General features: G+C 48.2%; 1 protein-coding gene across 1 annotated transcript; it reads right to left on the bottom strand.

Moving 5' to 3' along the window:
* Positions 1-1,341: 1,341 nt before the first annotated feature.
* Positions 1,342-15,469, bottom strand: LOC150039947 (ral guanine nucleotide dissociation stimulator-like). Its single transcript, XM_090327470.1, is given in 14 exon segments — positions 1,342-1,390; positions 3,182-3,308; positions 5,899-6,013; positions 7,024-7,254; positions 7,359-7,563; positions 7,817-7,960; positions 11,011-11,139; positions 11,588-11,691; positions 12,022-12,237; positions 12,844-12,935; positions 13,596-13,789; positions 14,514-14,569; positions 15,097-15,270; positions 15,434-15,469. Coding segments are annotated over 14 exon segments (1,872 nt in total).
* Between the last annotated feature and the right edge of the window lie 630 nt (positions 15,470-16,099).

Here is a 16,099-nt window from a genome sequence, read left to right as displayed (position 1 = left end):
AGAGGGAGGGGGGATGGGAAAATAACAAGCTACAAGAGGGAAAAGAAAAGGTATGAGAGAAAGAAGAGGGAGAACGAGAAATCAAGTTAGGAATGTTGAGAGGAAGGGGATGGGAAGAGAGAGACAGGAGAGAAAAGGATCCAGAAATAAGAAAAGAGTAGAGGTTGAAGCTTGTTTTCCTTACCATGAGCGCTCATGAGCCAGTAGCTCATGCCTGTAATCCTCGCTATGCAGGAGGAGATCTGAGGACCTTGGTTTGAAGGCAAACCAAGTAGAAAAGTTCTTAAGACTCTTATTTCCAATTAACCAGCAAAAAAAAAAACTGGAAGTGGAGCTGTAGCATAAGTGGTAGACTGATAACCTTAAATGGAAAAGCTAAGGGGCAACATCCAGCCCTGGAGTCTAAGCACTAGTATTGACACAAAATAAAATAACGCTAAGGAGGAACACAAGAGAGGAAAGGCACGTGTAACACAGAAACATAGAAAAAAGACAATGTAAAAATTTAAATGAATAAGTGAAGAAGCAATGGCAACCAAAATCCAAAACAGACACTTGATATAAAGGAGCATTCTAAATAAGCCATATCTGGTAGTGTGTAAGTGTTGAAAGTAACAAAAATTGTACTAATTTCTAGTGAGAATTCTTTATGACATCTCAGCATGAAAAAGCAATACAGTCCAGAGGTCCATGAGCCTAAAGCATGGTATTATTTTAACAGAAGCTACTCCTGGCTCTTCTCCCCAGGGAGTTCCCTGCTACAATAATTTATGGCAAGGGTAAGATGAACAATTCTGGATGCAGTGGAAATTGTTTCTTTGGTGAATCATTTTGCTTGAAATGTTGGGAAATGATGTCTTAATAAGTTCAAGACCTATTAAAAATCACTGATTTATGTGATTAGGTTATTGAGAGATTTTTCTCCTGCAGAAAGATTTGTTATTTTCATAAATAAGAACATCATGGATCTATCTATCGTTCTATCTATCTACCTATTTATCTCTATCTATCTCTACCGGTACTATAGATATATATATATATATATATATATGTATATGTATATATACATGTATACTTTCACATCTGTACAGAATCTATCTATCTATCTATCCATTGATCCTACTGGCCAGATCCAAGCTTTCTAGTCTAATGGGAACCATATCCCACTGGCCTTCACCCAGGTCACATACTACTGAGCCTGTCTTGAATGCTGTCATTGCCCTTTTCTTTCCTAGGGCAAATACTAAACCTCTGACTCACCTCCATACATCCAGCTTCCCAAGTCAGATGCATTTCCTCTCCTGTTCCACCATGATTCCCTCCTTGGGGATTCCTGATCCTTCATACAAGCTTTGTCTGGACGTGGACATCACAGTGTCCTGTGTCCATTCTGAGAACAGTGAACAACACAGAGGGGGGATTCTGCTGCTTCTCTTCTGTCTCCACATTGAGCTTAAGGCTGACATGTGGTCCTTATTTACTAAATATCTCTTAATTGAATTGAACAAGAAATCATCATTTATTATGGCCCATCAATTTGGCAAGGCTAAAAGTTCCGTAATGGCCTGTTGGTGCTGTAATGAATTTTTCCTTTTAGCAGGCCATTTAACAAGCACTTCCACTCAATGTCCTCTGGGTGCCTACAAAGGCCGAGAGCCCCTGGTGGGGCTCCCTATCAGCTTTCTCCTCCTAAGGTTCTCAGACTAGATGTCTTCAGATTATGACATCTCTCTTTTTTTTTGCCAGTCGTGGGCTTGAGCTCAGGGCCTGAGCACTGTCCTTGGACTTTCTCAAAGTTAGAGCTCTACACTTGAGCCTCAGCACCATTTCTGGCTTTTTTCTATGTATGTGGTACCGTGGAATTGAACCCGGGTCTTCGTGCATACTAGGCAAGCACTCTACCACTAGGCCAAACTCCCAGCCCCTGACATCTCTCTTCTTATTGGGAAGCCACTAACACTTAAAGCCAAGATTTGGGCCATGTTTCTGGGTACTGAAAGCCCCCTGGATGGTTCAACCAGCTGTCATCAGCCTAGAGAGCTCGTAGGTCACTGCAGTGCTTGTGGGCTGAGGGCGTTGGGCTCCCCCTGACTTGGAGGACAGAGAGTCAGTGACTTGTGAGGCTGAACACAGTGCTGGGTGGGGACTGTGGCTGCTTGTGTGCACCCTTTACTGAGCACAGCAGCATACCTCAGTGCCTGTCATTTCCACCTTAGGCTGAAGCACTTATCTATTCCTCTCATTTCTCTTAGTAGGAAGTGGCACTGGGCTTGTTGTTTTCCTTGATCATAACTTTCTTCTTTCTTTTCCCTAAACTAAGGAATCCATGACCGTGAAAACACAGTAACTCTCCTAGGGTATGGGAACTAAACCAAAGCCACCCAGGAAAATGTGTCCTAGTGACAAAGAAAGATTCCAACAGAGCTAATATTATTCACTATGATTTTTTTTCTTGAAGAAGTCAAGCACCTGTTTTTTGCATACATCTGATGACCACTCAGTAACTCCAGGGCCAAGCTGATCTTTTGGTTTCAGATTTCTCAGGAGAAAGATTTCCTTGTCCTCCCTACTCCTGCCCTGTGATCTATATCCATTAGTGTTCTAATGCAAAAAGAAGAGGAAGAAGATGAAAATCACTGGCAAATTCACTAAAATGACATCCAGTCCTATAAGAAATTTGATTATCTATGGGGATGACTAAATAAATATGGTTAGCTGGTCAGAGGAGAGTGCAGAGAAGTTTTCAAACCCAAACATTTCTCATGATGGCCGAGTGATAACAGTGTTCTTTCTGTTTACAGCAAGCAAGTCAATACATGGCTTCTGGTGCAAGCCATTTGAAGCTCTGTCTGAGCCTCTCTGGTCTCTAATCTGATATTTATTCTTTCCTGTGCTATTACCTTGGCCATTGATCAGGGTTTTCCATTTGCTCTTGGAATGACATCCTCTCAGACTGTTTATTGCTCACAGTTACAAGGCCAAACAAACTGAGGTGGGTAGATCTGGCCTGGGTCACCACTTGGCTCTGTCCACTGATGGAGTTTGGTCTGGTACCACATACTGTGGCCAGGAGAGGTGCAATATTCACAGTTATTTGTCTCTCTAACAGGGCCTTCCACATAATCCATAAAAAAAAATTCTTCTGAACCTCTCAGAATAAAGAGCGTCACTTAGAACTCACCTTAGTAGATGGATGCAAAGGCAGGGTGAATACCTTGTGTCTGAAAATCTCAAATCTGGGAACATTGATAGCTTATCAATAATCAAGATGACGACAGGAGAGGAAATTTCCAAATCCTGAAGGTTGGCTTCATATAGAGAATTGTTTAACAAATATCATCAATCAAGATGTATTGTATTCATAAACTGATCCATGGAATGGTAATTCCATAACTATTAATGATAATACAAATATAATTTAAAAATACCATGGAAATGACTCCAGGCTATGTGAATTTGGATCATAAATAATTTTTTTCATGTTAAGTCTATCCAAAAAATAGCTCATTATGTATAAGGAAATATTCTTAAAATTGAAAAATTGATTACAGGCATGAGTCACCCATGCCCAGATGATTTCTAAATCCTACAATTCCTGAAAGAAAAAAATAAAGATACTAAATATCACTAAGTCCTCCTCTGGCCATGCCTGTTAATAGCCTATTGCTTTTTTTTGCCAGTCCTGGGCTTGAGCTCAGGGCCTGGGCACTGTCCTTGGACTTTCTCAGGGCTAGAGCTCTATCAGTTGAGCCTCAGCACCATTTACGGCTTTTTTTTTTCTATGTATGTGGTACTGAGGAATTGAACCTCACCAAACTCATGGCCCGAGCCTATTGCTTTCTAATAACTTTAAACACTTTTTTTCTTTTGGCAGTATTAAGTTTTGAACTCCGGGCCTCATACTTGCTAGGCTGGTGCTCTATCATTTGACCCAAGCCTCCACCCTTGCTCTTTGCTGGTTATTTTGGAAATGGGGCATAGCAAACTTTTCTGCCTTCGCTAGTCTCAAACTGAGATCTTCCAACTTTCTACCTCTTGAGTGGCTAGGATTACAGGTGTGGCCATGAGAGTTTTCTTCACCATAAGCATATTTAAAATGCACATGGATAGCTTCACATATATGCAGAATAAACGGAAAATGTAATCTGTTGACAATGAAGCGTAACTCTTTCATATGACCCATCAGCAATAAGAACGACTTTTATGCAAAAAACAAATTTACTATTCTTTCCTCTTCCATAGGAAGTGATTGTTCAGCCTTAACGAAGGCAGCTTTCTCTGCTAGAAATGATGGTCTAGCTTTAACAGAGCTCTGCAAGTCCTTTTTTTTACACATACTTTTTAATAATTTTTATTGTAATTAATAAAAGGGTTCCATGATATTTGAAAGATAGAGGGTGCATTAATTCACATACATTGATATCCTTTCACATGTCTTGTTCCCCATTACCCTCCCCCCCACCTACCCCCCACCCGAATCTTGGTTTTCCCCCCTTCCCTATCCAATTTCAAATAACCAAATACAAATATATCCGATATATCAGGTAACAAAGTGAGATACTGTAACAATATGAGATAACCAAGGAACAGCAAAAGAGATGAGAGATAACATAGCACCTTAAGAACAACAATCATTCATTATGTGGTTTATGTTTCTATATCCTAGAGATCCTTTCATTTAGCATCCTACTATATGGCCTTTTGTATCAAGGTTTTGCTCTATTACAAATCTCTGCTAGGAGAGCCCAAGGTTTCTACTGATTATGACAAATGAGGGAAAACATTGAGCCTACGTTCCTTTGAGTCTGGCTTACATCACTTAATATGATCTTTTCTAAGTCTTTCCATTTCCTAACAAATGGGGCAATGTCATTCTTTCTGACAGCAGCATAGAATTCCATTGTGTACAAATACCATATCTTGTTGATCCACTCATCAACTGAGGGACATCTAGGTTGGTTCCATATCATTGCTATGGTAAATAGTGCTGCAATGAACATTGTTGTGCTGGTGGATTTAGTAGGTCTTTGTTTCTGGATGATTGGGTAAATGCCAAGTAGTGGAATTGCTGGGTCATAGGGGAGCTCTATGTTTAGTCTTGTGAGGAACTGCCATACTGCTTTCCATAGTGGTTGAACGAGTTTGAACTCCCATCAACAGTGTAGCAGTGATCCCTCCTGGCCATATCCACTCCAGCATCTGTTGTTATTAGTTTTCTTGATCCTGGCCATTCTGACTGGAGTGAGGTGGAATCTTAGAGTTGTTTTGATTTGCATTTCTTTTATGACCAGAGATGTTGAGCATTTCTTCATCAAAGAAAGAGAACTACAGACCTATTTCTTTGATGAACATCGATGCAAAACTTCTCAACAAAATACTGGTCAACCGTCTACAACAACTCATCAAAAAATTATACACTATGATCAAATAGGTTTCATCACAGGGAGGCAAAGCTGGTTCAACATACGCAAATCAATTAATATAATTCAACACATCAACAGGAGCAGGGACAAAAATCACATGATTGCCTCAATAGATGCAGAAAAGGCATTTGACAAGATCCAACACCCCTCTATGTTAAAAGCTCTGGAGAAACTAGAAATCCATGGAGCATTCCTAAATGCTCCAATGGGTGAGGACACTCTCTCCTGCCATACTTCTTTTTTTTGCTAGACCTAGAGGCTTGAAGTCAGGGCCGGATGTCTGCCTTGGGGCTTTCTGAAGGCTAGAGTTCTAACAGCACCACTTCTGGCTTTTTTTTTTGTCTATGTATACATTTCCAAGGAATCAAACCCTGGTGTTCTTGCATTCTAGACGAGCTCTCTACCACCAGTCCAAACTCCTGGGTCCCTGCCCACCTACTTATTTGCCTGTCCTAGCTATTGGTTTAGGACTCACTTTGATCCTGTGTGATGATTTGCACCAGCTCTAAGTCTTCTGGCTTGTATCCACGCACCTGGAATTTCTTGATAGCTTTCACGCTGACGTCTCGGGTCTTCTCCTGGTTGGTCACCTGGGTTGGATCAGGAAACAGGCCTTGAGGACTGGGTCCCAGGGGTCCCTCCCTGAAGTCAGTATCCAGGGCTTCTGTGGAACCATGTTAGTGTTAAACATGAGAAATGCCATGGGGTGTCATGGGTGTGTTTTAACCCTTCCTTCCTGAAGAGGAGTCCATTGAAGTTGGTTATTTAGTATTCTTAGTAGAGTGTACCAGCTGTTCCTGGATCTGCTTTCCAGGTGTGGGCCCCTGAGATTTAGTGGAATACACAATAAACTCCAGAAACCCCAGGCAAGGGAGGAGCCAGCCAAGTGCCCAGTGCCTGCTCCTAGCCAGATCTGGGGTGAGTTGGAGGATGCAGTGATGAACGACACCCCGTGGAGCCTTGATCAACTCCCCTAACACTGAGAGTCCAGGAGAGAGGAAGTCGTTGGCTCCCCAGATGACTGCTCATGACACCCATTCTCCTTCCCTGTGGGTAAGAGGACTGAACCAGATGCAGACACCAGACCCAGCACGAGGAAGGAGGGGCTCTGAATGTCATCTGCCCAGTTGAGTAGCTAGAAGAGCAGACATCTCTCTCTCCTGTGAGGAGTTTACTTGTGAGCAGATCTTTTAGCTCCATCATCTGCAGCACCCTGCCTTAGACATTCCTCATCTTCCCAGAACATAGGATCCCTATGTCTCGCTGTCCTCCAACCCAGATGTGATTGTCAGAAGAGCCTGCTAAGTAATGTGCGAGGATTGTCTGTGAGACAGTAAACAGTCTCAACTGGCAATCGTGTTCATTCACTACTAATCTTGTGATCAAACACCAGCCTTTAGGTTGTTTCCTGGGGAAAGTGAAGTATCTAAACTATGCCCTCCAGAGCCTAGGATTTCCCCAATCTTTGTCCGCATTCTTCCTCTCGGGACTCCTCACTGACCCTGCCTGAGGAGCTATTCTTGCCTGGAGACTGGGCATAATTTTCCCTCCCTCTTTTTTAGGTCAGAAGAGCAGAAGGAAATGCAGCCGCCCAACTCACCTCAATGCTTTTGCATAGGCGTCTGTTTTCCACAGGCAGCACCACCCTGATGACACACGAGTCTCCCAGCCTGAGATGGGGAGGCACGGATGAGCTGTCACTACTCTGCCCTGAGATGCCGCTGTGAGTGTTGGCTGAATTGGTGTCCATTGTGCTGGTGTCTGTGGGTGAGGATTGGCTGGCAGAGGCCAAGCTGGTCACCCCAGTGGACCGGGAGGAGGATCCCTGGAACTGTGGATGACAGCAACATCAGGAGAAGTCCAGGTTTCCAACCAGGTCTAGGGCTTTCCTCTCAGGCACTGGAAAGCAGGACTATGGGCAAGAAAGGAAGTCACCTTTTTTGGGTCTCCTGAGGATGTTTGTGAGATGCTCCTGATGAGCTCTGGGTAGGAGCTGGAGGAGGGAGCTGACTGCACATTGCTGTCTGACTGCACTGCAGTGGTGTTTGTGCTGCTCATCTCAGGGCCACCCTTGTCCTGCTCCATCCACTTCAACTGGGAGCTGCCACTGGTACTAATTGCAGCACTCTGGGTCTGGTGGCTTTAGAGAGGGGTCAGCTTACTGAAGGAACTTCTCTCAGGACACACACAAGACCCTAGACGTCAAACACTGGGGACTCGAATCTCCACTCCATGATCTGGGTCAGTTAACATTTTCCCATGCCCTTATGTGATGGATGAATCACAGAGACAGAACTCAGTGTAAGCAGAGGGGCAGACACCCCACAGAACTAAGTGCCACACCTGGCTTCTCAATGGAAATATCTCATCCACAGCCTATCTCATTCCCACACCATCCCATCATCTTCCCTGGCTCTTGCCCTTCAGTGGCCAGGTCCTTACTTCTTCCAGGCCTTCCAGATGCTGAACGCTTCTTGGTTGGAGGACTTGCAGTGTCATTCTGTCCTGGGGGCTCCAGTGTACATGACAGGTCATAGCTAGGCAAGGGGTATGAGGTGAGCTGACCAAATTGAAGCTTGGGACCTCCCAGATTCTGCTTCAGTTCTGAGCCTGCCACCCACCTGGTCACTGGCCCTAGGGAGTGTAAGTCCTCAAGTCCAGACATGTGACACTCAGGCTGGCACCACATCCCAGTGACAGGTGACTCTCCCTGTCCTAGTGCCTCCCAGCTCACCTGGCCTCCTCACTGAGCCTGTACAGGTCTGTGAACCAGCCTAGAAACTTCTCCTCTGGGGTGATGTGTTCATAGCTGCAGCTTGCCTGTAGCTGCTTCAGTTGCTCCATGATTGCATATTCCTGGCCAGGGAGAGCATGAGGTGAGTGGAGGGCTGTGCTGTGATGCCCAGGGGAAGAGCATTCACCAGGCTTTGCTCTGGGAAGCCTCATTGCATCAGGGTGCTGTGGCTCTCACAACTGTGTCCACACTCATTCACAGGAAGCTCTCCTCTCCCAATTCACATTCCCGCCCTCTCTTCGGGAAAGATCTGCACTCTGAACCAAATTTCCCTACCGGTCATGGTGACTGAAGCTGACTCTGCTGCTGGTCCCCATCCAGCCAGGAGGGCACCTGAAACTCACCTTTCTCAATTTCTCAAAATGGATGACTCCCTCCTAGAAGGCAGAGAACAATGTGAGGAGAACCCCACCCTTCCTCCCTTCAGTCCCCCCTGTCAGGGGCTGGTCCTCTTCCATGGGACAGAGGGCATCTACATGTGCCTGTGAACCAAGTCCTAGATGGGACCTGGACACATCTCCAAAGAGGTTCTGGGATCATTTTGTCCAAACCATCTGAGGACATGGGGAGACTGAGGGCTCAGCTGAGCCAGACTCAGTGGTGCTTGCTTGGCCTGTCCTTTGTTTTCCACTAATTCCAACTGCCCACTGTGCCCAGAGGAACTTGAGTCCCAGCTGTGCTATGTGCCCTAGCTCCCTATACCAGCAGCTCTGGATGTCCCTTCTTAAGATGGATGCAGTGTTATCTTAAGAAACTCTTCACTGTGCCAGAATTCAGCACACAGCAGGAGACTTTCTGTCCCCACCCCAGCAGCTCAGTGATGCCCAGACTACTCACATCCAGGAAGTCCCTAAAGGCCGTGTCGATCATTCGGAAGTCTCCCAGGAAAGTTTTCAGGTAGGGCACAGTGCCCTTGATGTGAACCTGTGGAATTGGATGGGTTGATGTGCCATGGCCTAGGACCCCATTGCAGGCTTCCCCAGACAGCCTCCATCCTCACAGGGCCTTTCTTATCAGAGTCACCTGAGGACCTTCTGGCCAATCTGTTACAGCCCCTTCTCTGCACTTGGGATAATAAACAGTATAAGGGTGGCATTGACACCTCCCCAGGTTAAGGAGCCTCTGAAGCCCACCTGCCACACAGGCTTTGCCATGGTCTGGCTTCTACTCCTCCTTTGTCTCTGGCAGCCACTCAGCACAAGGGATTATAAGAATCAAATCCCATGTCTATGGAGTTATTTCAGGCAGGGGAAGAAGAGCTAAGATGAGCAAGCAGACCTCTCTTCTCTTCTCTTACAGGCACTCTTGGTGCGTTCAGGACACAGTCACTCACCATGTCCTCAGCCTGCCTCTGGCCTCTCTTGGCCTTCTTCTCCTTGGGGGCAAAGTCACCAGGCTCCTGTCACAATGGAGAGCAGAACTCCTGAGACATGTGTCCTCTCAACCTTTGTCCTTGACCTGAGCATGGATGGTGCCAAAGCTAGTGCCACCTGCTGCTTTGTGCTGGTTAAGTCTCTGCCTCAGCAGATCTGAGGGATGCCATGCTCTGAACTGGCCTCTCTCTGCCTGCTTCGTCATCTGCAAACTCTGCAAATAAATAACTTTCCTCTGAGTGCTATGGGATCCACTGGTTTCTCCCACTGTTGGTGCTACCCTGAGTCTCTGTGCCAATGCCTTCTCTAGACTCCTGGAAATTTCTTTCTCCTCATTGTCTCATGAGTCATCCAAATTCCTCACTCTTCATAGGTGAGAGGAGGGGACCAAGGAATAGGAAGGGATGGTGCCCTGTCCACTTCACTGTAGGCAATCATAGAAGAGACACTCTAACTCTGTGAGCAGGGTGCAGTCAGTGAGTGCTCCCATAATTGTCATGGGCCGGATGGTAGAATAGTCCAGGAGGAAGAGGATTATGGACTTTCAGCTAACTTCCTAAAAAAAATTTCTGGATTTCCTCACCTAGGGGAGGGGCTCTGAATCATGAGAAAGTTTCTTTCCCACAAAGCTCTTCCCTATGTGTCTGTGTCCTGGCAGAAATCTTTCTCTATGCATCTGGGTGGGGAGTTCCCCAGATATACTGTAGTGGATAAGCGGGTCAAGGCATTGAGGAGTGCAGTCTGCAGCCCTTCCCACTGAGGCTTCTGGAATCGTGTGTGAAGGAGCTCAGTATGTTGGAATGTAGAGGTAGATACATCTTTTCCTTTCTTGACTTGTGTGGGTGACTCTATCAGAGCGACTAGTTCACTTGCGCGGTTTCATGGCTGAGTCTCAAGGTTTGGGCTCGCAGTCATGTCCAGCTGAGATTTCAGGGCTGAGTGAGCAGTGCCTGGCCTCCCTTGTCAAGAAAACCCCCAGCCACCTTCAGTTCCCCTGTCTAGTCCTTCTCTGTGTTTGTATGGCGGTGAGCAGCATCTGCTCTAGGGAGAACAGAGAGACCCAGTTCCTTCAGGTAGACATCCTGGCTCTGAATGTTAAGATCCAAAGCAAGTGTGTGCTATGTCTGTTCGGCTCCAAGGACAGCTGTGAAATATCCCATGGCAGAGCAACTCACTCCTGAGCAGTGCAGCTGACTTACATACCAGGTACTCAAGAGCCTGAGATCGGAGGATCCCAGTTCAAACCACAGTCACTGAGTCTGTGAATTACAATCAACTCCAAACGTGGAGTGGGGTTGGGACTGAAAATGAAGAGCACTGAGTATTAAAAACGGTGGACAACAGCCATGCCCTGAGTTCAAGATCCAGAATGGAGAGAAAAAAAAACGGGAAAGCATTTCTTTTTGGAACTGGATCCCACTTTTGCCTTCTTAGCCCTGTTCTTTCTGACCCCTTTCTCTCTACCTGAAAGAGTAGCACTTTGGTCCGGAAGTAAGAGCATGAAGGAGAAACGATCTCTGACAGTTTCTCGTAAATCTGCATGCTGTCTCTGTAGGAGGGACATAGAGAAGTGACAAATGGGAAAGTGAGAGAGAAGGGAGACAGGCTTGGTTTTGTTTTAGAGCCAGGCCGCAAAATGCCTGAAGAGGAGGTTTTCAAATGATTGCATGAAGCTCCCAAGGATCCAGGAGCTGGAAGCAATTTCTCCTTCATGTCCCAATGGAGTCCAGCCCAGTTGTATTTGACAACTGTGGTTGGATTTCCATTGGACAGAAATGTAGAATTACCACAGAAATCCTGGACAACTCCTCTGGGTCTCTGTCCAGCTTCAGTGAAACATTGAACTGAACATTTGCCGATGCATGAACAGGCATAATGCAGGCACTGTCCCTGTTTTCCTGGCTAGCAGCCCAGGTCATACAGGCTTGGCTTTGGGGCTGGTGGTGAAGCTGGCTAGTCCCTGTGTGTGCACAGCTTCTGTGGAGAGAAGGACCCACCTGGAGACCTCTTGCCATGTGCTGTCCAGGCGCTGGATGGCTCTGCTGTGCAGAGCAGAGAGGATGGCATGGAGGGAGGAGAAGTTCCTGAGGACTCTGCATTCCTGCATGGGAAGGGTGTGTGAGCCTTGCATGCTACTGCTGCCACCTGATGCCTTGCTGGCTGGGCTAAGCCAGGGTCAGTACAAGGATACTGGGGAGCTGCTTACAGGGCTTCAGAGGGAAGAGAGGGCTGACCAGGCCTGGGTGAAGTTGCCCCTGAGTCCTGAGTGTGAGAAAGGAGTGAGCACCATTGCATGTGTGGTATGTGGGAGTCCCGACAAGATGGCCCTGGGCAGGAGGGCCTGGAGTCCACACAGGGCTCTGAGCACATTGGCACATCTCAGAATATAAGACCCTGAAGGGAGAGTCTCTAGGCAGCAGCTGTGTCTTACCTTGGCCACTGAGATCCAGTGCTCTACTACCCTTGCCCTGGAGCAGGGCTGCATGCTGTGGTCCCCTAAGCAGGTAGTGAGCACGCAGGAAAACACCTGGTCAAACTGTGTGAAGGTGGCCCGGATGGTGGGGGCCAAGTTCTCCATGTCGTGTCTGTCCTTCTGGGAAATGGCAGAATGCAGGCAGTGGTGGGGCACCACCTTCAGGAACAGCTCCTGCCAAAGGAAGGAGTGTCTCATTGCCTGGCCCACAGCACAGTGCCCAGCCCCAGATTGGGTCCCGTAGTTGGGCTGAGAACTCTGGCTGTGTAGGGGTCTCTGAGGCTTGGGCATGGGTTTGTAGGGATGTCTTGCCACTTCGCAACCCTGGAGGGCACCTGAGGGTCCCTACCTCATGTCAGGGTCTGCTGTGCAATGTGACTCTTCCTCCTTGGCCTAGGCCGAATTTCTGCCCTCCCCAAGTCACCCCATGCCTGTCCTTTGGTTCATATCCACTGATGCTGCTTCTGTAGCACTTTCTGTTTTCTGCACTAGGCTCTGGCACACACACCAGAATCCTCATAATTGCTTCAGCTCATGTGGTCCCTGCCAAGTGCGGAGGAGCTGCGATTCTGGCTGCACCTCTCCACGCATAGCTCCTGGGATACACAAAGGTCTCATGTGCACTTTAGTGTCTGCACTTAAGAGAGTGATGCTAGGAAGTGTGAACCAAGGTGAAGCTCACGCTGCATGAAAGCTTGGGCTCTAGGGGAAGGAGATTGATGAGAAGGCAGCCATGCACAGAAGGAAGCCCGGTCCACCCTGCCCTGTCCAGGGCCTCACCGAGTCCATTCTGGTGAGCTGCTCAGCCACCAACAGGGGAGGGAAATCTAAGATCTCATTCTTCTCCTTGTTCAGTCCCTCCCCTGTGCTCCCTGAAGGAGGACAGGAAGATCCTGTGAGGAAAGCATGCCAGGTCCTATTTCGATTCTCCATAAATTAATGGATCCCACTCAAGCTATGGACTAGGGGCCAGGATGTTGATTCCCAGGATATGAATTCCAGGCTCCCTTGGGAGGCTGCCATGAGGCCAAGTTTCGAACTGACTCCCAGTCAGCAGAGCAAAGGAGGCTGGTACTGCAGGTGACATAGCCTCAGAGTCCCGGGAAGACATGGCTGCCACCCACACCTGATGCTGCTGCTCCCATCTCATGGCACAGTAGAGTCAAGGCTGACTTTGGGTGTTGGTCTAACCCTGGTAATGTTCCTGCAATTAGGCTGCACACCAGAGCTTGGAGCTCAATGCTGCCCTCTTAGACAAACACTGGGCTAATGCTAGACCTGCAGGAGAAGACAAGGCCCTCTCCATGGAGGATTTGTCCTGAGTCTTTGAAAAGAGAATAAAGACCCTCTTCCCTTTGACTTCCCAACCTGGATCCCTCTACCCATCCTCATTTTCAACTTCTCTGCACAGTCTCTATGTTCCAGGGTGTTTCTTCTTCCTGACACAAGTCCTATATTAGAGCCTTCTCCACCCTCTGATGGCCCACATTCATCCCGCCTCTTTCCTCTGTCTTCCCACCCAGTTTCCACACCATCAGGCTGTGTCTGGCTGGGCTCTTGGGCCTCCATCTGATCCAGGAGCCGTTGTGCACGGCTCTCCACGTGTGTTCCAGTCATGTGCCTCTTCAGGTGAGCCAGCAACTGCTTGAGGCAGGCAACGTGTGCAGGCTGGCAGAAGTCCTCCCAGTACTCGTCCAGCCACATGTCCAGGATAGAAGAGAGGGCACTAGGGGCAGATTGGGGGCAGCAGAGTCAGAAACCTGGCCAGCGGCTACCCCAGACACTCTCAGCACTCATTTGAAATATGGACATCAGTATCTCCCCAAGCCAAGCTTCTTTGGTGGTGGAGGTAGTGACAGTGCTCAGGAACCAAGGAAGGATTGAAGGGAATTCCAGGGAGCCAGCACCCAATCATGGGATGAGCAACTCTCCCCTCTCCAGGGAGCTCCCCATACTCCTGCAGCTCTCTAGTCCCTCCCCACTGCATGGAGTCTCCATGGGGTCTGTTGTATGCCTGGCATGAACTGGCTGCTGGTGCACATCCACTGGTGACTCTGCTGCCTCCGTTCCAAGAGCCACACGTGGTCTATCTCCCCACCTCACTGTTCTCTTGGTGACCCAGCCAGGCCTTCTACTCCTCCAGCCTTCCTAGGGTCAGCAGAAGTCCTAAAACATGACATCAATGCTCTAATCCTGTTTGCGAGGCCATGGTGAGGACAGGCAAGGCTGGGCATCAGGGGCTGTGGAGAGGATGGGTTGGCACAGGGCTCAGCTCTCCCAACAGCATTCCCGGTCATGGGTCAGCCTCCTCCTGCATACATATGCCACACTTCAACCCTGTGGTGAGGACGTCAAGATCTCTGGGATCCTGAGCTTGCCCACCATGCTACACTCAAACCTGGCTCCACTGTGCACACAGATGCCCTCCTTTGAGAGCAAAGTCCACTCACTTTCTGAGTTTGTCCTGTGGCATGCCATCCTGGCTGGAGAAAGGCAGGATTTCATCCTGTGTGGAGGAGTCCTTGAAGGCCTCACCTCTACTGAACCTGTGGAGGAATTGCACAGTTACTGGCTGTCTCTTCCTGTGTTTTATCCGGCTTGCAACAGTGCGGCTTATTTGTGCTTTCTCCCTACAAACATGTCCAGACCCGGAGGGGCTTCAACCTATGTGCAATGGAAAGGGACAAGCCTTTTCTCCCTTGAGAATCCTGTGGGCCGAGGGTCTCTCACTCTGCCTTCAGCTATCCCTGCTCTGTCTACATGTGGTTGAGGAACCATTCTCCAAACAGGGAAAGTCTGCTTTGTCTGAGGGCTCAGAGCTTGGAGGCAGAAAGCTGTGTCCTGAGGAAGAAGGTCACTGGTCTGAGCCTACACTACTAGGGAGCACATAAGGCATTTCCCATGGCCCTGGCATAACCTAAGGTTCTTCTCTGCCCACCCCCACTCCACAGGATCACAGTAGCCCTGAGAGTTGTGCAGGTCATTCCCAGGGTCCCGTGGAGAAAAAGAGTCCACTGCCCTTGCAGTTGGTACTCACGTTTGGAAGAGCAGGTCCAGGACGTGTTCGGTGCTGGTGAATTTTCGGTAAGTGGAGAGGAAGGTGGGGATGAAGAAGTGTTCCCCGGTGAGCTGGGCAGGCACCAAGTGTTCCACCAGCTGCTCCAGGGTGCCTGCCCTGCAGCCCTCGTCCTGGCTTGGAGCTTCATTCTGGAGTGGGACCAGGGGAATAGTTTAAGCTGAAACTAGGGAACCAAAGAGGACTCTGACATACAGTCCAGGGAATTACATTAAAATAACCTCCTATTCTCTCCATGTATGTCTTGCTGTCTCTGTCTATCTCTCTTCCTGTCTCTCTCAGTCTCTGTCTTACTCTCTTGTCACTCTCTGTCAGTTCTTCTGTGTACATGTCTTTCTGTCTCTCTGTATGCCTCTCTCTGTGTCTGTGTCTGTCTGTCTGCTCCCCTCCCCCCACTCTCCCTCTCTCCCTCAAACACACACACACACATACACACACACACACACACACACACACACACACAAACACACACAAATGCACAGAGGGAAAGGTGAGCTGGTAATGACTGGAGACTTAGATGTGGTGGGCTTTCCAGCCACTTACTGGCCTGGGCCTCCATGTCAACTGTGGGGTCCAGTCACCCAGAAGTTTTCACTGCCAGGACTGGCCTTGTTTGCACACACGTGTGCCAGGCACCCTCTGCGCTCTTCCATGGGGCCTGAGACTCTCCCATTTGAGGAAAAACTGGCAAACATCTCCTGAACGTCTGCTAGCCACACAAGTGAGTTGTGGGGGGCCTTGTGTTGACTGTGAGTGCTGGGATACCAAGGTTCTAAGTTCCATTGTGAAGGCAGTGAGGTCATCTGTGGAGGTCACTTCAATTGACCCCTTCCTTCTGACACACCCTCTCCAAAGGTCCCCTTCTCTATCCTCTTGCTGGCTCTGAGCAGGACACAGCTGTCCAGTGTTACCCCAGTACCTCAGTTCTCTGGTCCTGGGGTAGACCTGTGTGGAGTAGAC

The sequence above is a fragment of the Megascapheus bottae genome, unplaced genomic scaffold (assembly GCF_031878675.1).
Source record: "Megascapheus bottae isolate mThoBot1 unplaced genomic scaffold, mThoBot2.hap1 HAP1_SCAFFOLD_43, whole genome shotgun sequence".
Lineage (NCBI taxonomy): Eukaryota > Metazoa > Chordata > Mammalia > Rodentia > Geomyidae > Megascapheus > Megascapheus bottae.
Note: the sequence above shows the minus strand (reverse complement) of the source record. Positions and strands in the feature narration are given on the sequence as shown.